The sequence below is a fragment of the Daucus carota genome, chromosome 9 (genome assembly GCF_001625215.2).
Source record: "Daucus carota subsp. sativus chromosome 9, DH1 v3.0, whole genome shotgun sequence".
NCBI lineage: Eukaryota > Viridiplantae > Streptophyta > Magnoliopsida > Apiales > Apiaceae > Daucus > Daucus carota.
In genome coordinates, this window is record NC_030389.2 from 27,384,662 (window position 1) to 27,407,591 (window position 22,930).

Consider the following 22,930-nt stretch of genomic DNA (forward strand, 5'->3'; position numbering starts at 1 on the left):
GATGTGTTAGCCTATTCCTGAAAAATTTCCTCTATCGTACTTTTCTTATTGTCTGTGAATAAATAAAATCTTTACGATCAAATTCAATTATTATGTAATTATTGTCATTAATATTTATTTTTCTTAAAATAGTTAGTTATAAAGAAATCATATATTGTTTTCTCATCAAAATATCCGACTAATATATTTATTCTTAATTAAATATTTTTGAACAATTATTTATAATTTTTAGAACAATTTCCCAAGTTAGTCAAGTGTGTATCCATTTTTTTTATTAGACTATTTTTCCTATCTCTATGCGATAATACTATAATTTATTTATATATAAATATTATAGTTTCAAATTTATAATATTTTTGGGGGAAGCTCTAAATATTTTATCATTTGACCTTTGATGAGGTGTATTTTTAGATTGAAAAAGAAAATGTAAATACTCCTATGTAAGAAGGAAAGTCAGTAGAAACAGCTGGGCCACGATATGATCTAAGCTGCAGAACTCACTGACAAATCTGCTTAGACGGAGATCTCAACTCTACTACACGCCAAACTTCATCTCTCTCACTCTCTCTCGCGTATATTCCAATCCCCCATCCCTACCGTCCATCTCCACTCCCTCAAAACACACACATTATTACTCACTACATTCCTTCTCACAGTCTCACTTCATTTCTCCACCTCCACACATCCCATTCGCCCCAACACGCCGTCGTTTCAATGGCGACACTCCCCCTCACCACCTCCCTCCGCCTCCGACCACTCCCCAAACAATCCCCACCGTCCATCCTCCACTCCACCAGATCCATCTCTCTAAAACCCCACACTTTCAACACCACCCCTCTCTCTCTCCAAACCCCGACATTTTCGCGCCGGCGACTACTCGTCGTCAAAGCAGCCGCCGCGGCGTCACCGTCGGTACCCGTACCCGCCAAACCCGACCCGCCCAAATCCCCGCCGGTGGGAGCTGCTATTGGCCCGCTCACCGCCTCAATCGCCACCGGAATCATCCTATGGCTCATCCCCGTCCCCGCCGGCGTCACCAAAGTCGCGTGGCAGCTACTCGCCATCTTCCTCGCCACAATTGTAGGTATAATTACTCAGCCTTTACCGTTAGGTGCTGTTGCTCTTATGGGATTAGGTGCTTGTGTTCTAACCAAGACGCTCACTTTCGCTGCGGCTTTTTCGGCTTTCGGTGACCCTATTCCCTGGTTGATTGCTCTTGCTTTTTTCTTCGCTAGAGGTTTTATTAAGACGGGGCTGGGGAATCGAATTGCTTATCAGTTTGTTAAATTATTCGGGAGTTCGTCGTTAGGGTTAGGGTATAGTTTGGTTTTTAGTGAGGCATTGTTAGCTCCTGCCATTCCATCGGTTTCTGCTAGAGCTGGTGGCATTTTCTTGCCGTTGGTTAAATCGTTGTGTGTTGCCTGTGGGAGTAATGTGGGTGATGGAACTGAGGAGAAGTTGGGATCGTGGTTGATGTTGACGTGTTTTCAGACTTCGGTCATTTCGTCTGCTATGTTTTTGACAGCTATGGCTGCCAATCCTTTGAGTGCCAATTTGACGTTTAATACTATTCAGAAGACGATTGGGTGGACGGATTGGGCTAAAGCCGCCATTGTGCCCGGTTTGGTGTCGTTGATTGTTGTGCCGATGTTGTTGTATGTTATTTATCCACCGACTGTTAAGAGTAGTCCTGATGCTCCCAAGCTTGCTGTGGAGAGGTTGGAGAAGATGGGACCCATGTCAAAAAATGAGATTATAATGGCTGTGACTCTTGTTCTCACGGTATATCTCAATCTTTTTTTTTCCGAATCAACTCTAAGATGTTCATGTTTTGATTCTTGAAGCAATCACTACCCTCTGTGATTGTGATTCATATGTGTTGCATTAATGGCTTATTAAACACCAGTATAATACTTGAGATGTTGATTATTTGACATGCATACTTGATCATAAGATTGTGTTGCATGTTAACTTATAAGTTTTATATCGGGAAAACATATAATATATCAATAGTTTTGTTCAATGACATTCGTCAATGCATCCATTTTAAGTTTGTGAATGGGAAGGGAGTTGTATTTGGCATATTTTGGTGTTTTATTGTAGAGTATAGGCTACTACTACAGAGGTTGTTCGAAACTTAATAACTGATGCACAAGCATAGTTTTGCCTTCACAATTCACCAAGTTACGAACCACTCTCAATATACTGCAATATGTCAGCTCCTTGCACCTTCTGTTTTCAGATTTATTTTTCAATCTAGTTGTTGAAGTTTTACTCTGTTTATGGGTTTTTCTTTCTGATTGATGAATTGCTACCTTCATTTGTATTGATGGCTTGGGAAACTGTTATAAGTTACCAGAATAAAGTTCGTATGATGGATAACATAACTTGATTACAGTTGCCAAGAACATGTAGCAAGTTACTCCCGCTGTTACGATATAATAATCTCTTGACTTTTTTTTCCACATACTTTAAAGAGTTTTGACTGCACATTTATAAATATTATTTTCAAAATCTTTTTTTTTTGTGAATGAAAATATTAGTATCATAATTTTATTCACAAAAAGAAAATTTTAAAAAATAATATTTATAAATATGTGGTCAAAGCTCTTAAAAGTACGTGAAAAAAAGTCAAGCGACTATTATATCCTAACAGAGAGAGTAATTTATGAGTTCACATCATGAAAATGCTTCATATTAGTATATGTTTGTTTCATATACCTGTTTGACTCATTATAGCATGTGGAAAAGGGGAAGCTGGCTTTTATTGCCTTCCAAACTTGCATAGCATCGAAAGTCAATGGTGCTTAACTCTTAAGTTATTGAAGGGCCAATTTGTCTTTTGGGTTTAAAGCTAGTCTCGATGAGTCAAATAAAATTGTCCCATCTATGAGTAATATATTCTTTAAAGTCATTTTATCTTCTAGATTTTTACCCTTTTAATTTCTGTGCTGAAATATGACCCCCCACACCTTGAGCTGATCATACTTCAACCACTCTTTTGAACTTGTTGATACACCATCAGCCATTAGCGACAATCATTTCTATCTTCATCACTGACTTTGAAGCTTATTCTGGACAGGAACATTAAAGTCAAATAGTCTCTTAATACATTTGTATCATTAAACAAAATGGAACAGATGTCATAATATTGCTAATATAAACTGCTGGGGATTAAGTGAGATGGAATGTAATACTATGATTAGCAAGTTAACTAGAAATAGCGTGGTTGCATTCATATGTAATGAAGAATGAAGAACATCCTTTCCATTATTTTGTTACCAGGTTGGGCTCTGGATTTTTGGAGGAGTACTGAACGTTGATGCTGTTACTGCTGCCATTCTTGGGTTGTCGGTCCTTCTTATTACTGGGGTTGTTTCTTGGAAGGAATGCTTAGCAGAATCTGTTGCTTGGGATACACTTACATGGTTTGCTGCACTTATTGCAATGGCTGGATACTTAAATAAATATGGTCTCATTTCCTGGTTCAGCCAAACTGTTGTTCAGGTTTGTCTTGTTACTTTCTGTACATATTTACACGACCTTCTCTAATATCTGTTTCAAGGTTTTTTGAGACTCAAGTTTTAAGATTAAAGTTGTGTGTGATAGCCATTTCTCATCATAATATTTTGAACCTTTTATTATGAAAAAATAATCCATTTGGTCCTTCCATAAACTGGTCAAAGTAGAAATAGAATGACACGACCTTAAAAAATTAGGAATGGTAAAGCATATTTCAACATGATTCGGTTTTCATATTTGCCTCAGGACCTTGATTTGTACTTCTCAGTCCCTCCAGCTTTGAATGATAGCATTGAATAATACAGTTCTCCACTACATTGTTTAATAAGTTCTAAATTACATGTTGCTCTTGGCAGCATGAGAACGGATTAACATGCAATTTTTTATTCAAAAAGTTCTATGTTACATGTTGCTCGTAACAAGGGAATTATACAATAAGTAAAATACATTACCTATAGGGAAAAGGACTAAGAACTGACGTTTTTTGTAGTAAACAGATTCTGATATTTGGAGTGAATTTCAGAGCATTGCCCCTGTAATATAGAGATTATAACCTGATATGATATGTTTTGATCTTTTTATTTTTACTACATTGTTTTGTAAGCCATTGTTGACAGTTTCAGTGATTTTCCTGGGGAGGAAGCACAACACTATATAGTCATCAACAGAAGATGCAAGAAACCTAGATTACCATAAATACCTAGATTACCACGAAGATGCAAGAAATCTCAATTTACAGCATTTTGTACTCAGTATTCATGTTACATTGCATGACATTTATGCTAACAGAAAGGAAACGATCAGACTTGCACACGGAATAGGTGTTCCATGGTAGGCTGTTATTGTTACTGACATCATTCATTTGAACTTTTGCAGTTTGTTGGAGGACTCGGCCTTTCATGGCAGCTATCTTTTGGCATCCTTGTTCTACTCTATTTCTACTCTCACTACTTTTTTGCAAGTGGAGCTGCTCATATTGGTGCTATGTTCACAGCCTTCTTATCTGTGGCTAGTGCTCTTGGTACTCCGGCATATCTTGGAGCCATGGTGCTTGCTTTCCTCTCAAACCTCATGGGTGGACTTACCCACTATGGAATAGGATCAGCACCAGTATTCTACGGGGCAGGGTACGTTCCTCTTGCCAAATGGTGGGGGTACGGATTTGTAGTCTCTGTTGTCAATATCATCATCTGGCTTGGAGTTGGAGGGGTTTGGTGGAAATTCCTCGGTCTGTGGTAGTAAATTTGCCGATTTCAAGTGTAATTTTTGTTTATATACCGGCTTGACCATGATGAGTTTCAATCTTGTAGTTGGGGCAGGTATTAAGATCCAGTTTCTACATTTTAATTCTTGAAGTGGGAATAATATTACTGGCTAGGTGGAGGCCGTATAGAGAAGGTATACAACACATCGAGGTCTATATCAGTATCACAGATTGGAATGTATTTAAATTTTGGACAAAAAATAGGTAAAATATTTGAAACAAGTCATTTTATATTTTGATTCATCTGTTCTTTATCCTTCACTGCACATAATTTCTCTTTTTGGATAGCTAGTTTTGTATTGAGAAAACAACACCAAGGCAATGTAGCCATTGCTACAAATACGATACAGAACTGTCTACTGAATCTCTGTATGTAATGATTGTTAAATAGAAAGTCTTTACCAAGGTGGATCTAGACAACAAATGTTAGGGGGGTACGAACCAAATTTTCGGAAAACACCTATATGTATTTAAAATTTTAGGGGACATTTTTATAATTTTGTGAAATTTAGAATGGTGAAAAAATGTTAAAAATTTTTTTAGGGGGAACATGTGCCTCCTCTAGATCTGCCCCTCACCAAGTAAAAGATGCAGCCAGAAGAAAACATATAATTCCAGATGGTGTTAGGAAATACTTGAGGGCACAATCTATTTGCAGGTGATGTACTCATTAGTCATTACCATTGTGAAGCAGAAGATATACAATAAATGGCTCAACAGGCGTCGGGTGAAGGAATGGATAAAGGAGCGCGAAAAAAAAAAAAAAGCAGGGCCCGTCCTGATGGGCAGCATTTCCATCCTTACAAGTGGATGGCCTATAGTATTAGATAATTTAAAAATCAAAATTTATTACTATGTTATTTGAATTTAGATGTTTATAAATTTTTATAAATTATAATTGGTTTTGAATGTCTGAAGGAGTGCTTATAGAGCTGGTGCACAATTTTTAAGATATATATATAAATGTTTTAAAATCTCATTATTTACCGGGAAAATTGTGAAATATTAAATATGAAATATTAATAAATCTTTCGAAATTCATCATTTATAAATTTCAAAAAATTCATCATAATTCCTCTTGAATATCAATTTTTAAGAACAACTTAAAATGTTAATGTATGTACCACATGTATTTACAAAAATCATCTATGACTGAATATGCTAAAGTATAGCATATCTAAATAAAGACATAATGATCATTAATCCACCTACAAGGAAGTCTATAAGACATTGTCTCATTAGCAGTCTAATGAGCGACTTTTTTTTTACGTTGTCATGATTAAACGAAAGTGAGGATGACAACATGATTAAACGTTTTACGTTGAGTAAGTTCATAAACTTTTAATATTGCATGTGCTCTCACTTGTAAAGAAGAAATTGTAGATGTAGAGTGACATATCTTAAAAATTAGTCAACTTTGAAAATCCCTAACAACTCCATATGTTACATGATCATCAAAAAATCTTCTGTCACAGTTAATTTTCACCTCTAAAACATCAGGGCGAGTCCACAATATAGCAAATATTACTGATTAAGAGGTGTTTGAGGTGTTTCAACATGAAGTTGGGACAATGTATAAACCTCTTTTTGATAACTAAATGAAGCATTAATAACAAAAGTTGGACAAAATTGGATATCATCAAACATGTAGAAATTTCTTCATTTCCAAATTTCCAAAACAATATAAGCAAAGGTTGATCGAAAGTCAATTGCATGAGCTTTTGATCATCCATCCACTAATAGGTGAAATTATGCGGGATATTTTGATGAAGTGAAAGAAGTGAAGCAAACTGAACTGGCTTTGTCCAATAACGATAAAGTAGTAAATGCTCACTGGAATTGAGATAAATACACTCTTACAATTACGATCGAAATGGTTAAGCAAGGCAATTAACATGTTTGAGCATGCTCTCCACCAAAAAATTAAGCTTTGGTGAACATCTAATTTTCCAAATTAGCTTTTAGATGCCCAATGAGCCACTTAATTTCTAAACTCGGACTTATCCAAAATTATAAAAAAAAAATCTCATTTAACCCCTTCAAAAATATTATTCAAATTCAGCTTAACCGTCATGAATGAACAGTTATCTATTATTATCCAAATATGAAAAGATTCGTGAGTCATACACCTTCGGACCTACAATGTCCCGATACTTATGGAAGAATAAAGCTAAAAAATCATCTCTACCTGGTAATTGAAGAGGCCCTAATTATTTTGAGGCATGAAATATTTTAGTATCAAAAATTGGACGAGTTAATAATTGATTTAAATGATCATTAATCAAAAAAGTAACATGATCGAACAACGAACAAATATCCGAGCACCATTTTTTTTTGTAAGGAATATCCAAGCACCTTTAAAAGTGAAAATATTTGTGAAATGCTGAGTGACAAGAGACTAATGATATAAATATATGGTTTAACAATTGCTAGAGTGTCCAGCATCATCTTAAATCGAAACGTGGCGTTGGCTCCTACATCATAAAAAAATTATAGTTGCGCCTTCTACACTAGTAGTTGGTTTTAGTGTTGTGGTAAGCGCTTGATCCTAAAAAATAATATCATTGGTTGCCCATCAACGGATGATGTATTGTAACATATTAAGTACAGTACAAATTAGTAGTTGATAGAATAAGTTGATCAACTGATACAAACAATTTTTAATATATCAACAGATATATAATTAGGATGATAAATCACAAATATTCTAATTCATATAAATTATACAAGGGAAACGAAAATCAACGTCTACACATCTGACCTATCAACAAATGTGAAATAAAGTTTTATTAACTGTCATCCAAACCTATCAAAGGCTAGTTAAGACAAGCTATTAACTGATAAAAATGAAAATTATCAACAACTATTCAATGAAGCTATCAACTACTGCTAAATGACTTATCAGTGGCTAATTCAAGCATTATTAGTTGACATCTACAATAAAGAACAAGTATAATAGTCACATGGGTTGATTAGATAAAGTACAAGTCTGTTTTGGAAACTAAGCTTAATTTAGGTCTATTACCTTATTGAAGAACTCGAAAATGCCATTTCTAACTACACAACATGAGAGTATTCAACAAAGTTATCTTTCAACAAGACAAATATTTGCAAGAAAGTACAAGTAACTGAACTGAGTATGAGTGTAGCTTTTCCTAGAAATAGAAAGTTAGTTTATTTTTTGTTGAGAAAAAATTGTAAATTTAAGACATATAATCAAGTATTGAACATCATTTTAATATATCCAAAAATACAAAAGAAAATAACGAGCTCCTTGCAAGCTCTCATTTTCTTTGTATGCAGCTGTGTTGCACCTCAAATTTTTAAAACACTCTAATTTTCACTTATTTTTTGTTTAGTTTATTTTGTTTATGTGTGTGGTGTTTGAATACAATACATAAAAGTTTTAAAAAGTTAAGGATTGTATTCGACCCCTTCTAAAATCTTTTTTATTAGTTGTATTGTAAAATAACAAGTAGAAAAAAACGCTTCTAGCTTCATTTCAATAGATGTGATCTTGTATTAAGATGTCATATGTTTTACTCCCATCCCCTTTTACATGTTCATTTCGACTTTTGACTATATTTTGAGTTTGAGAAAAATAAAAATTATATCATTAAAATGTATATTTTGTCTATTTTAATATGCAATTTTTAAATTTTGAAAATGATGAATAAATAATCAGTAATGTTTAGTTAAAAATTAGTCAATTTGACTTTTCGAAAACTAAAATGAACATGTAAAAGGGGATGGAGGGAGTATCAGTCATGATATGTTATAATTATGATATTATAATTTATGGAAGGGACCACTACAAATAAGTTTCGAGAATTACTCCTTTGGCTCGCAAGGGTTGGTTCAGCTGGTTAAAAAGGGGACTTGTATCCTCTTGGTCACAGGTTCGACTCCCAAAAGGAGAAGAATCTGTGATTACGCCTCCTACCTTGGTTCGTAGTTTGCAGCCTTGGTTCACGTAGTTTGCGTGCTATTACGTGAGCTCGTGGGTTTACTCAGTGCGCACCCGAAGGGTGCCGGCTGCGGGTTCCTATGTTCAAAAAAAAGAATTACTCCTTTGGCCCCATTTTAAGTGCTTTTTTGAGAGTTGCATACAAATCAATTTCTACGTTTATTGAGATGTTTATTAGAATATTTTTACATAGTTACTCCTAATAAAATCAAATTAAACTATTATTTTATATTGCATAAAAAATATAAGTTGCATTAATAAGGGGTAAAATTGAAAGCTAATATGAAAACAAGAAAATATCAATTATATTGGAACAACAATCAAATTCTAAAGAGACTATTAAAATGAGACGGGAGAGTATTATTAGATTCCGGAGCTAAAGTGTCACGATTTAAAATATATACTCCCTCCGTCCCCCTCAATTATTTACATTGGAAGGGGACACGGAGACCAAGACAATATATGAAAAATGAGTAAAATTAGATGAAAAGTGGGTAAAGTGGTGGGACCTATCAATATTTAATAATAGATTTGAGATAGTGGAGGAAAGTAGTGGGTGTAATAATAGTTTTTATTGTTAAATATGAGATAGTAGGGGAAGATAGTGTGTGTAATGATGAGAAAAACTTACTATTTATAGTAACGTAAAGAAATGAGAGGGACATCTCAAAATAGTAATCGTAAAGAAATGAGAGGGACAGAGGGAGTATATATAGATAGATATTTTAAAAAATTAATTGAGTGAATTTTTTTGATAAATATTAAATCAGTAAATTAAACCGATTGAGATTGCGGATTTGTACCAACATGTCTTTCTAACAATTAAAGTCCAAAATAATGGTAATTGTATGTATAATATCCCCCACCTGACCTGACCGCCCAGCCAAAGACCACAATAACAATCTCTCTCACACACTAACACACCTTGAAAAAACACGCACATGACAATTATCTCACCACCGCCATGCCGTCATCAGCTATACCTTCATCCTGGTCTTCTCACAACCGGCCGGAATTGCTAATTGCTCGCCTGAGATCCGCCGGAGAAGGCAGACTCAAAGCTTTAAGAGAATTGAAGAACCAAATAATCGGCAATCGCACCAAAAAGCTGACGTATATCAAGCTCGGCGCTGTTCCTTCCGTCGTCGAGATTCTAACCTCCGCCGTTTTCGACACCTCCGGCGATGTTCATTCAATTTTAATTCAGTCGTGTGCTGTTCTCGGAAGCTTCGCTTGTGGTGTTGATGCTGGTGTTAAGGCCGTGCTTGAGGCCGGAGCTTTTTCGCATTTGATGATTCTTATTTCCCATCGTAATGATAAGGTTATTTTATCATTTCATTTATTTCATTATTGTTGCTTTTCAATCAGGTTAAAGTTATCTGATTTTGTAATCAAATGTTAGTTAATTTATTCATTTCATTCCATTTTCCTGTCTTGTTACTCATTGAGAATTAGGTTGAATTGTCGATTTTCATTTTGTATTAAAATGTTAGTTAGCGGTCCATGTGTGTATTTGTTGTTTTGTTTGGTAGAATGATGATGATGTAATGGGATATATTTGATTTGTTTTTTAGCCCTTAGTTTGTATTGTAAGGTTGTTGCCTATTGGATTAGGCTAAAATATGAGATTTTGGGAATATGTGGTAAATACATTAGCTGAATTGGATTTTAGTCTTTATTAGCCTTTTGTTGTAAGGTAAGTGAATTAGGTTAAAGATTTCAATTTTGTTGGTGACTATGTTGTGTTCGAACTTCGAACATTACTATTTAGGAATATGAATGAAATAGTCTGGAGGATTAGGGCATGTTTATGTATTTTTCTTGCCCTTTTTGGTGGAACAAGTGATGATTATAAGGTAATACATTAATCGAATTGGATGTTTGTCTTTATTACCTTCTGTCGTAAGGTAATTAAATAATGGTTAGATGTCTGGCTAGTGGTTCTAGTGTTTCGAAAACAAGGGAATCGAGACACCTGTTTTGAAGATTTTGGCACGTGCAAGATACCACTGAAAGAACTAAAGTAATGAAGGATTGGTAAAAACGAGGATAAATTAATTGCGGTACATCTTTAGTAGTTACGAACTCTAAAAAATCTTTATGATATGTTGTCCTTAATTGTAATGGTTTTGAATTGTAAAATTCCCTAAAATATTTAAACTTTATAGATCTAACACCAAACAATGGGACATTTTACATGAGGTCTTTAATGCAATTTGTGATTAGCTTGTTGATAATTTACTTTTAAGGGTTGCCTTTCGTACGCATTACTACCAAATATTATGGTTGCTGTATTCCCTTGTATTCACAAATTGAAGCAGTGGATTGCTGAAATATGGAAATATTATTTGGATTTATAATTTGGGTTTAAAATTATGATCTTGTTGTGCACTGACATTATAGGATCCCCATTTGTGAAGTGCAAGATTTTGTGCACATTATATCTGTTTATGCAATTTGACGTGCTCCAGTATATATATGAATTTCAAGGATATGACAATTTCCACATGTTAACGATGGCAAATTTTCATTTTTAGACTAGGGAACCACATATATCATTTTAGTTATTTTATATATGGAACCTCTCTATCGGATCTTTGTGATAAGCTATTAGAGGCTGGATGTCTCGTATCTTTCACCTTACTGATGCAAAATACGGCTGTGCTTGTTCTTACTGTCCTTTAATATTTTGCAACTACAAATTGTTGTTTTATTTATCAAAGAAAGCTTTATTCTTCATGGCATCTTTGGGGCTACTTACTAAAAGTTGGACAGTTAATGCTCATTTCACCTATAGCATGTCTTTTACTTTATGTGTCGTTAAGATGGTTTTGTTTGTGTTGCAGGTTGTTGATGCCGCTGCTCGTTCCTTACGAATGATATATCAATCCAAGTTGGCCCCGAAGTACGACTTTCTTTATGCAAAAAACATTGAGTTCATTTTATCATTACTGAATAAAGGGAATGAAAATGTTACTGGACTTGGTGCTAGTATTATTACACATTCCTGCTGGTCAAAGATGGAGCAGAGAGCTCTCAGTGATGCTGGAGTCCTCAAGAAGCTGGTGTCCCTTCTTCGAGGTTCTCTAAGCCAGAGGGATGCTAGCTTAGAGTCATTAGCCTCGCTTATCAAAGATAATCCAGAGGTCATCTCGAAGTTTGTTGGACCTGAAAGTGGAAGAGCTTTAAGTGCTGTGACCGAGTTAACAAAAGATAGATATCCTCGGACGAGGTTGCTTGCTTGCATGTGTTTGATTGTAGTACAAAGCTCTTCTCCTGCCTCTCTTCAAGTTGCAGGAATTAAAATGAAATTGATAACGATTTTGCTTGAGCTTATGGATGACCCTGGTGAAGTTGGGGATGAAGCTGGCTTTGCTTTGTCAAGTTTCATTTCAGAATCAGAGGATCTGCAGAAATTAGCATTTGAGGCAAATGTTGTTGATAGACTATGTGACCACTTGCAGAATTGTTTATTACAGACTCGCCGTTATCAAGGTATATTGCTTGCATTGGCTGGTCTATGCTCAAAACTGGAGTGCTGCAGATCGAAAATCTTTTCACATAAGGTTTGTTTTCTCAGCAAAATAATTAACTTGACAACTGCCAATTTTATGCTGCCGTAGTTTCCCTCATTTTATTTGTAAATGTCTTCTAGTTTAATATTTTGATTATTACAATCTTGATATCCTGGTATATTGACAATTGGAAGTTTACGTACGGAAGAGAACTGTATAGCTTTTAATTGATCTTATTAATATTTCTTGTGAAAATAGCTATGTACTGAGTTTCCTATTGTCTATTTGTCTTCTGCATTTATCATCGAGCTGTTCTCAGTGTCAGAAATCAGTGGATAGATAGGCTACTAAAGAATATGTTATTAAATTCTTTTTCCGTAGTCTCTTCTGAGGCCTATGTTAGTTGTGTCTTCTAAGCATTATTTACCAAGTCTCCGCGACTCTCCATACTTGCATGTTTATATTTGTAGTTTTGAGTTAGGTGAACCAGGGATTGGATGTTTACCTCTAGAACTCCTGACATGTACATATTGTTCTTACTTTTTTTAGACCCTCAGCGCAAGAGATTATAAATTTTTTCAAATGAAACCCCATATATGTGTAATGTAAAAATAGCTATGCAATGAATTTTCCTTTTGCCATTTCCTTTCGTCATCCAAGTAGCAGTGGATCAATAGGCTAGTAATTACATATCAATGAACTCTTCATTCCCAGTTTTGTTAGAGGCCTACATTAGTTGTCTCTTGTAAGCTTATATAGCAAGTAACAAGTTTCCGTGACTATAAATTTGCATGTTCCTATGGCTAGTTTTGGGTCATAAGACAGGGATGGGATGTCCACCTCAAGAACTCCTTACATGTACAAATTGTTAATTGCTCATTCTTTATTTTAGACCATTCGAGGACAAGATTAAATGACCCTCAAACTGCAACCCCATAGTAGAGTTGGAAATTAAGAACCTAAGCAAGTCGGTTGGAATCTCTGTAAATAGTTAAAGGGGAAGTTGTACTTTTAATTGGTAGCACCTATTCTTCGCACAATAGTTGTATAAGTGGGATCACAGAGAAGTTTTCCGTGCAAACTTGGCGCATAACTTCTTCTACCGATGCAGTATTATTATGAGGGGCAAGGGGAAATGTCCAACCCTAGCAAGGTCTGCAAATTGCTCAAAAAAGCCGGCAACTTGGAGTGCAAGCTTAAAAGCTCCAGTGTTGTTAGTGAATGCAATAAATGAAACTCTGCAGATTTAATTATATCTTTTTTTGTTGAACATAAATGCCAATTCCATAAAAGACATTCTGGAGCTCCAAGTATATCACTATTGCTAGATGGAGAATTTTTCTGTTTTCCTTAATAATAAAATGACACGTATTCTATTGCATATGCCCTCTCAAGTCCTTTCTTTGTAACGCTGCTTCAACAATAGATATGAACGATAATCTCTTTCAAATCCCTACTGAAATTTTGTGGGAAATTTCTGTGCTATTGGTACACTGATACGCCAGTGATGTGCTAAATTTCAGTTCCACGCTGGCTTTCTTTACGGCAAAAGTTTGTCAAAATATGTGATACTCATATAGCTTCAACAAAGTATGGGTAACCTAAACCTGCAACAAAGTGAAAAAACAATATAGCTTCACCCTCTATACAATATCTTAAATACCTGTATATGTACTGTAGTTTTTGTGTAGATCTTATATTGTTTTATTAATTTAAATCTGTCATTGCTATACTTCTGGATAAACAAAGTAGATCAGCCACTGCTGTATAGAATTACTGGTTTTATCGTGGGAACAACTAGTTATAGACAGTCCTGATATACTCATATACTGATATGTGCACTTAGTCTCAATGAATGCTTAAAGTGTAGGCATTCAACTTGATAATTGATGCCTTAAATCATGAAAGATCCGAAGTACGTGTGGCAGCATGCATTTGCTTAAAGAGTCTCTCTCGCTCAGTCCAGGTATGTAAATAATGCTAAAATATTCAGTTTGTGCCTATAAAATATTGACCTTATATAATTTTGGCTAACATCATGTTATTCCAGCATCTGAGTGCAGGTCACTTTAAGACAGAATTAATCATTATGCCTTTGGTTAAGCTCTTGTGCGATACTTCTACTTCTGAGCAGGTGTGACATGTTTTCCTTGGAAAATATTTTTACATGGAGCTAGCTCTACTCACTATTGACAGTTCACAATATAGTAATTTGGGTTACCTAGCCTCTTTTTTCACCTTGAGTACACGTGTCTGACATTGGTTTGTACTTTGTACTATGGATATTAGACATTTCATTTTAGACCACAAATATGCAAAATTTTTGAAGAAAGCACCTGATCCGACACTCGATCTCTTATCCATGTTGGACACTTCCAGCAAAGTCCTGGCAACATTATGTCATAGATATTAATTATTAAGCTGACAACTACTGTTCGTCCTTCCTTTAGAATAAGATCTTTATCCAACATTTTTTTTCTTTTACATGATCTCATGTTTGCACCCACATTAGAATTATCACGCTCGAAAATCCATCTTATGGGGGACATGGAACTATTATTTCCTTAAGTTGTATTTAACTCTCATTTCCACCAAAAAAACAATACTGCCGTTTATCGAAATATTTTATGTTTAATAATGTGAAAAAGTTAAAGTTATGAAGTAGGGCTGATGTTGACAGTGCATTCCTGCAGCATTCGACTCTAAAGAATAATTATAGTGTAATGTTGTCTGTTTCTTCAGGTAGCAGCCCTTGGTGCTATTAGCAACATAGTGATAGATTTTGCTATGCACAAGTCACTTCTCGTTAAATGTGGCGGTGTCAAGCAGCTTGTTCAGCTATCAAAATCCATGGACTCAACTATCAGAGTAAATGCTGTTTGGGCTTTGAGAAACTTAATGTTTCTTGTGGACAATACATGCAAAGAAGGAATTTTTTCTGAGCTTACAGCAATGACATTAAGAAGCCTTATATGTGGTAATTATCTTTACTTTTTATGTTAATTGCTAATTTAATTTTATGATACATTATATGTGCTAATGCACAACTTTCTGTGTATCTAGATCCCAAACCTTCTGTCCAGGAGCAAGCTCTGGGCCTTGTTCGGAATTTAGTTGATGGATCTGTAGATTCTATCGAGTACATGTTTCTCGAGGACTGTCTCTTACTCAATACTGTTGGAAGGCAACTGCTGAGTGCTTCTAAGACTGAAGTTCTGATTCAGGTTGTCAAATAATTCTTGAATACACCTTGCAAACACCACTTGTTTATTTGTACAAAGGAGGATATTAATGGTCAAGTTGGTTTACATTGCATATTTAGTGGAATTTGACATTAAGGTTGCACAGCTGTTGCTAATCTTTTATTTATGGAGCTAAAACATATGAGTGTGTGATAACTACTAAAAAGCTTATAAAAACTGCTTAATAGAATATGAATACCATGTACAATTGATTAGTATATTTAGTTAGTGTACACGAGGACCCTGGAATTCAATGCCTGCTCAATAGAGTGTAGGCATATTTAGTTGTGCTATTAATAGTTAACTAATCCAGTTTCTGGAACCACTTCAGAATAGAAAATGACTGTCAGTGTCTGTCTGTGCTATTGAGTACTCTCGAGAGTTGGAGTGATCTTTGGTTTCCTAGTGCAATATACGCAGCGGAAGGAATTAGATTTAATATGTATTCATTTTATGTTAATTTAGAGATACAGTCAGTAGAATAACTGATAGATTTGTTTCTTTTATTTTAGTTATGGTAGTGGATTGGTACAATTAAGTGGATAATTTTTTTTTTGCTTGATTATGGTAGTGGATTAGCAGTAAGTAGATATTGATTATAAGTAATTTACTTGTTAGTAGGATTTTGTTTGTTGGTTAAGTACTTAAGTTTAAGGTGCTCCTTTTAGTCCTATACAAGGAGATGTTAGTTGATTTGAATCATGTATCTTGAAAATTTATTTCTGAACTTTCTATGATACCTGTATGCTTGAGATCTCCTTTCTTTGGGGACTGGAGAAGTTTCCCTAGTATGTGAAGTTTCTGTTACTTCCACTAGTCTTTTACTTGATGATCCTCCTTCCCTTGTACTCTCGCTCTGTTCTCTTTACTGAACTAAATTGTTGTATTAAAATAGTATTACTATAACAGAAATTTGGCTATTAGAAATTTTTGCATGTTCACATCAACATAAGATATAAGTGCTGTTACAAATGTTGACAACCTAGAATCAGGCATGATTCCATATTTAAATTTGGTGGCTTATATGCAATTAGGAAACTAATTACCATTATGCAGTAGGTGTAGGAGGTTGACAAAGCCAATTCTTCTCCTTATCAGTACAGTTTTGGTGTACATTTTCACATTTATGAATTGAGTTTAGGTTTCAGCACTGCTATTGAATTCTGATAAATCAAATATTATGTGGTAACTTTCATATAGGGGATGTTTGTCCTTTGCAACGTGTCTTCTGGGAATGAGTTTCACAAGGAAGCAGTTATGCACCAATTAATGACACCAGCAGACCCTGATACCTTGTCGATTGTGGTCAAGTTCTTGCAAAATAGTGATAGCCAATTACGCGTAGCTGCTGTCTGGGCTTTGGTAAATCTTACCTCTCCCAGCAGTCCTGGTGCATTTGCTCGTGTTGTAAGATTAAGAAATGCTGGTGTTGTTCAACAATTAAAGACTATGGTCACTGATCCGTGCTTGGATGTGAAGGTGAACATGTCAATAATTGATACGTTTTTTAATTGCCTGTTCCATATTTTTTGTCTGATATATATGTATTTGTTCTCTCAGCTTCGTGTGAGAACAGCACTGGGGCAGACCATGACTTTTGATGCCAGTGTGGTATGAATCAATTTTCCTATACGCTAAAACATAATCGTCAACAAGGAGTGTAATTCAGAATGGCATAATTACAGCATGGTATGCCTATGCTAGAGATTTATCATGTCACCGTTCATGATACGAGAGCTCAGATGTATTTCTGTACTGTTGTAATAGTGAGTGAAATCTGATTATTTTGTTAGTTTCACCACCTCCTGCACAAATTTAATATTTTCGAAACGTTCCCTAGCCTCTAATGTCATTTACTGGTTTCCCTACTCTTCTTTTGGGGGCTCGATTGGAATCAAATTAAGAACAATATATTTTGGTTGATATCCAGTTCCGGGCCGCAGTTAAATTTTTATTGTTTAATTCGATTGATATATAGCCGTGACATTCAACTGGCTGAGTGTCAGTAGGATCTGGCTACTTTTTTTTACTGTTCCCCTTTGGTGGCAAGTTGAATTTGCAACCGCAACCAAATGAGTCTGGATTTTTGAAGTAGGATAGAAATTGAACCCAAACCATTGTTGCGGTTTTTGTTCTTATATTTGCAGTTCTGTTGATGTCATTTCAATTAGTTAACCAATTAAATAGAACGTCGCTTGCAATATTGGTTTTGTCAGTAATGCTCCAAGAGCCTCGTCAGAGGTGATGTAGACAGGATATCTTGAACCTTTATGTGTTTTTGCTGTCTACAAGCTTCAAGAAAATATGTTGCATTTGCACGTATGTGACCATTGTCGAGGCATTAGCATAAGGCAGGAACCAGTCGGTACTATGTCGTAATCAAATGACAGACTTCTCCCGTTCTGCGACTCTGAAGTATGAAATTTCTTAGGAAAATAGTGTAGGTATATTCTCTAATCATATATTCTTAGTTTATTAAACTCTTCAAATGAAATATAAATAATCAATAAATTGTGAATATAATTATATCTATAGAGACTTTTCAAGATAAAAATATTTACATCAAATTCTGATATAATTCGAAGGTGCATATATTGGATATGAATCAATTGAATCTAAGACATTTGTTTGAAAAAGGAAGATTATCTGTTTTAAATTAGCCAAGTATGAAAGGCATATATATATTAGATATTTAGATATGAATCTAAGATATTTGTTTGAAAAATGGAAGTAAGTTAGCTTGAAAGTGTGTATATTAGATATGAATCTGATAAGATATTTGTTTGAAAGATGGAAGATTATATATATTTTAAATTAACCAAGTATGTTTGTTTGTCGTGTATATATATGCGGTGAAAAAGTAATAGATGTCACAAAATTAACAAGTAATGATCAAAATAACAGAGTAAGGAGAAATGATTTAAAATAAAATTTATTAACGTCGGATAATGCAGCGTTTTGAGTTTTAGAAGAAAGTGCTAGATGGTGTTGGGTTTTGGTCTGAAAAATACTATAAAACATAACATGATTTAGTGATTTAATTGTAAAACATTAAATAAAATAACGTTTAGGTTGTCAAAATGCTAGATCATATATTATTAAGAAGGAAAAGATGGATAAATGTTACACGAGCAAGCGTTTTTTATTACAAAGTAAGAGATGATACATATTCTCCGACACTAATATTTGGAGTCATTTTTTGCAAATTTATGACACGCAGGACCAACACGATGCTGCTTGTGCTATATTTGACAACTAATATATTCTTCATCGACCGAGAGTTGATCATATTAAATTAAATTAATATATATTATTCAGTTATATGTCACGGTTCTATTTTAATATTTGATAATTTATTAATAATATTTAAATTAATAATTTATTTTCATATGTTGCTGAGTAGATTCGAATTCTAAATTTTTAAAAAGTATAATATAATGGTGCTAATCGGTTCAATACATTAAATCTAGAAGTTATTATTATATGAATTGTACTCAACCGGATCAATTTTCTTTTATTCGTTTAATTCAGAATTTTTGAATAAATTGAAAATTTTAAATCCCTGCTATCACTTATCATATTCATGTCCAAACATATTTATGCAGTGGGTGGTCTCAGCTGAGCTCAAACAATGCACTTCATCTCTTGTCCTCATCACATATTTCTCCACGCAACAACCAGTTGCATTGGATGGAATAAATCATATGGAAACAGAGTCAACAACAGAGTTAGATTCAAGAATAATAAATATGATGTTATTGCTGCTGGCAGTGAGGGGAGAGACTCAGAGTTTGAGATAGACCAGGATAAGGCTCGAGAGGCACTCAAGAAGCTTGACCAACAACTTCAGTCTATTTCTGATAAACCCGTCAGCCCCCCTAAAATCAGAGGTCCTTCTTATTTTTCGCTTAATTTTATTCCACTTTCTTTATTGTGAATGATAGATGAAGCTATGATTGTCGCCGCACCAAAAGTGCACATGGCAGGTAGGGTTAAAAATGGGGTGCGGAAAATGGGGAACCCGCCCCAACCCGCCTCGAATGGGGCAGATCCGCCCCGCTAATATGGGGAATGGGGTAGTGACGGGGATTGATTTTATCCCCCGCCAAAATATGGGGCAAGTATGGTATTTGTTGAATCCCCACGGGATTCCCCGCCCCGCCCCGCATATATTTAATATAAATAAATAATTATATTAAATATAATATATTTATTATATTTAGTATAACATATTTATTATATTTAATATTATTATTTTATAATATACAAAACTATAATTTTAAAATCTATTTAATTTGGAGAAGATGAAGACTTTTTCAATTATGTCATTAATGTCTTTAGTTTGTGAAGTATTTTAAGTAGTTCAGATCTTGAGACTTGAAAGTATTAGAAAGTTCTTATGTTAGTAAAATGTTTTTTTTTTGATATTTTTATATGCAAAACGGTTACTAAAAAAAAATATGCGTGATTATATTGTTATTCTAATTTGACATGCATGCATTATTTCGTTTTTTGCTTTTAAAATACGTGCCTCGTATATTTTTATTAAATTCTGAAGAAAAAATTACTAAATTTTTAAATAATTATTTAAAATGTAATATAGCAGCGGGGCGGGGTGGGGCGAAATTATATTAAATCCCCAGTGGGGCGGGGATGGAGATTAAAAATAAATCCCCGCGGGGAATGGGGAGGGGACGGGGCAGGAAAAATATATATGGGGCGGGGCTGGGAAATGAAGTCCCCGCCCCGAACCCGCCCCATTTTTAACCCTAATGGCAGGAGTCTTTGGTGTAAAGTTACCTTGAAAAATTAAATTTGTAGTTATAATAGTGGGGTACTCGGAGATTAAGTTAAATTTGGAACAAGATATAGTACCAATCGTTGAGACATGTTGTTGGTTTAGCATAAAAAATCACTTTTTAATGCTAAATTATAGCAATAGCTCCATCTATTTTAGTACAACTATTGGACTTGCTCTTATGGAGTCTTTCTCGTATGTGCATTAACCAAGAAAGTTGAGGGCCTAAAGATAATCTGTCACTGCCTGCAAACTGAGAGGCAAGTTTAATGCTGAAGCTCTGGTGTTGGCACCTCCTAAAGAGTGTAAATTTTAGAATATGCTTACTAATCGTCGTGTTGGGGTTTCTTTTGAGGGCCAGCCAAAGATTCCTTTAGAATTAGTATTTGAATAGCATCTTCAAAAATAGGTAATCATTATCAGTGATTAGACCTACAAATGGCAAGCTAGATAGGAAATCCAGTTCGTTTGGGGTTTGCTGTACCCGGTCTCGGTTCTAGGTCCACCCTAAATGTGTAAAAAATCTCCACCCAAACCCGGCCTATTATCAGTTTAATTAACCCGTCGACACGAGTATTGAGGGGGTCGTGTCAAACTCATTCGGTTGTTTTGGCACGACACATTCAGATGGTGTTTTGACACGATATTGAGTTGGTCATGCCGAACCTGAAAAAAGAATCTTTAGTTAAAGAAAGAGCAATATTTTTATAGTAATAGCTTTATTATCAAAATTCAAGTGACACAAGACATAACAATCACAAATTCCTTATTATCAATCATATGACAATAGTAATACCATATTACAAAATGACATAATATTCTGCTTTAACCATTCAGTCATATAAGAATTATTTAATGACAGTATAATGTGAGTCTGTGAACTAATTAATTACATAACAGTGACAAATAAAAATTTGTTAGTCAATCTGCAATAACAATACTACTAGTACATTACACTACCAAATTTAGTTCTCATCAGCCCATAAAAGCGTTTCTGTGTTAGCAACTTTCATCACCATCAGTCCAAAAAGCTTCCACATATTAAGTTTTACAAGTAGGTCTACCCCCTTATAACTCTATATTGTAACTTATAGAAGTTCAGATTCAAAGTGATATCGGTATCCAGGTTCACTATCATTTTAACATCTATTTTCACCTCTGCTATGAACCTTGTTATGGGGGTGTATCATTAAGGTCTCAGCCAGAAATTAGACTTTGGAAAAGATTCTAAATTTTTATATGAAGTTTGAATTCTAGCAATTTCTCATATAAGTTGTGAGTTCAATAAAGGAAAAAATTTATTAGCTAAAGAGGGATTGGGAAGAAGTTATTTAGTCAATGGTTGGATATAATCTGCTAAATGGATGTCAGTTGGAAGGGTTAGTGTCAGAGTCTATTCACCTTGGGGTCCAGCCTCCAAATTTGACTCAGTCACTCGGCATTAGTAGAGAAGTATGAGTTTAAGCCTGAGGAGGAAGCTGACTTGGTTGTTATGAAATTGGATTGAATCCTGTAGTGCTGAGAAAGATGTTGCCATATCAGCATAGGGAAATTGAGAAATATATGTTTGAAAATAAAGGATAGCTTCATGGTTGATTCTTTCAATTTATGAGTAATACTCGATTTTGAGAGTTTTACATAATATTTGCTTATATAAAACATAAACTCTCCCGAAACCATTCAATAAATAAGAAGGAAAATGGATTGATGCATGTAGTGTGGAATTAGTCTTTATCACTTTTCAATATAATAGGATGTGCCAGAGTAAGTACTCTGCTACAGACACTTTGTCTGTGCTGCATTCATTTTAAAGTTTTTCAAAATAAAAAGAATCACGCATATTACATACATTGTAACGAATTTCATATGTGCACTATTTTTTGTGTTATGGAGTTGTATGTCAGGCAGCAGGCCACCATGGATCATCTTAATTTCGTCCTATCAGTTTTAAGAAACTATTATTAAGTTACTTACAGATACCGAACTATATTTTCATATAGATGAGGTAAATTGTGCAAAGCTTGATTAGTATCATCGTAATACTGCTATATTTGTATCATCTACTGCCGCGCCTTTTGTCAGATTATATGGTTAAGTTTGTAATGCTGATAAAAGCACTTATTTATGGCAGCTGCTGAAGTAAAATATACAAGAGAGCAAGCTGAAATTGATCGTTCAACAGCTCAATCGACAGGGCTTGCTGATGGATCTTTCCAAGTTTCTTTGATTGTGGTTCTTCTCATCTTTTCAATATTCTATAATATTGTATTTATTACTGTAATCAAACCATCCATCGATGGACCTGATTCACCACCAACCACATTGTCCACGAGAGAAGAAGTAACAAAAGTGGCTGTTTTGCAGAAGTTGCCACTGGGAACAGGATATTTACTTGAACCATGAAGTTTTATGTACTTGTAACTGATGATTGTTATGTAAGCATCTTTACAAGGCATTGATATTTAAACTGAATGGCATATTTAGGATGGATGGATGATGCAAGGATAAGGATAGAGAAGGGTAGAAAATAGTGCTTAGAATATCACGATCAAAAGTTTTTGGTCTTTCCCGGATAATGTTGAGTTAGTTTCTTGCCGATTTTCTAGTGGGTGCTGGTGGCCA

At 34.7% G+C, this 22,930-nt stretch overlaps 3 protein-coding genes across 3 annotated transcripts; all 3 read left to right on the top strand.

Moving 5' to 3' along the window:
- The first annotated feature begins 469 nt into the window (after window positions 1-469).
- LOC108202845 (dicarboxylate transporter 1, chloroplastic) lies at window positions 470-5,029 on the top strand. Its single transcript, XM_017371412.2, has 3 exons — window positions 470-1,782; window positions 3,286-3,507; window positions 4,399-5,029. The coding sequence occupies exons 1-3, from the start codon at window positions 715-717 to the stop codon at window positions 4,759-4,761; spliced, it is 1,653 nt and encodes a 550-aa protein (XP_017226901.1). The 5' UTR covers window positions 470-714; the 3' UTR covers window positions 4,762-5,029.
- A 4,517-nt stretch (window positions 5,030-9,546) lies between these two features.
- Window positions 9,547-17,433, top strand: LOC108202736 (uncharacterized). Its single transcript, XM_017371261.2, has 8 exons — window positions 9,547-10,074; window positions 11,600-12,319; window positions 14,139-14,234; window positions 14,319-14,402; window positions 15,011-15,245; window positions 15,332-15,492; window positions 16,711-16,989; window positions 17,071-17,433. Exons 1-8 carry the CDS (start codon window positions 9,718-9,720, stop codon window positions 17,125-17,127), a joined length of 1,989 nt encoding a protein of 662 aa, XP_017226750.1. The 5' UTR covers window positions 9,547-9,717; the 3' UTR covers window positions 17,128-17,433.
- Window positions 17,434-19,086: 1,653 nt separating this feature from the next.
- LOC108202751 (uncharacterized) lies at window positions 19,087-22,798 on the top strand. The gene is made up of 2 exons (XM_017371283.2): window positions 19,087-19,400; window positions 22,440-22,798. The coding sequence occupies exons 1-2, from the start codon at window positions 19,142-19,144 to the stop codon at window positions 22,709-22,711; spliced, it is 531 nt and encodes a 176-aa protein (XP_017226772.1). The 5' UTR covers window positions 19,087-19,141; the 3' UTR covers window positions 22,712-22,798.
- The last annotated feature ends 132 nt before the right edge of the window (window positions 22,799-22,930 follow it).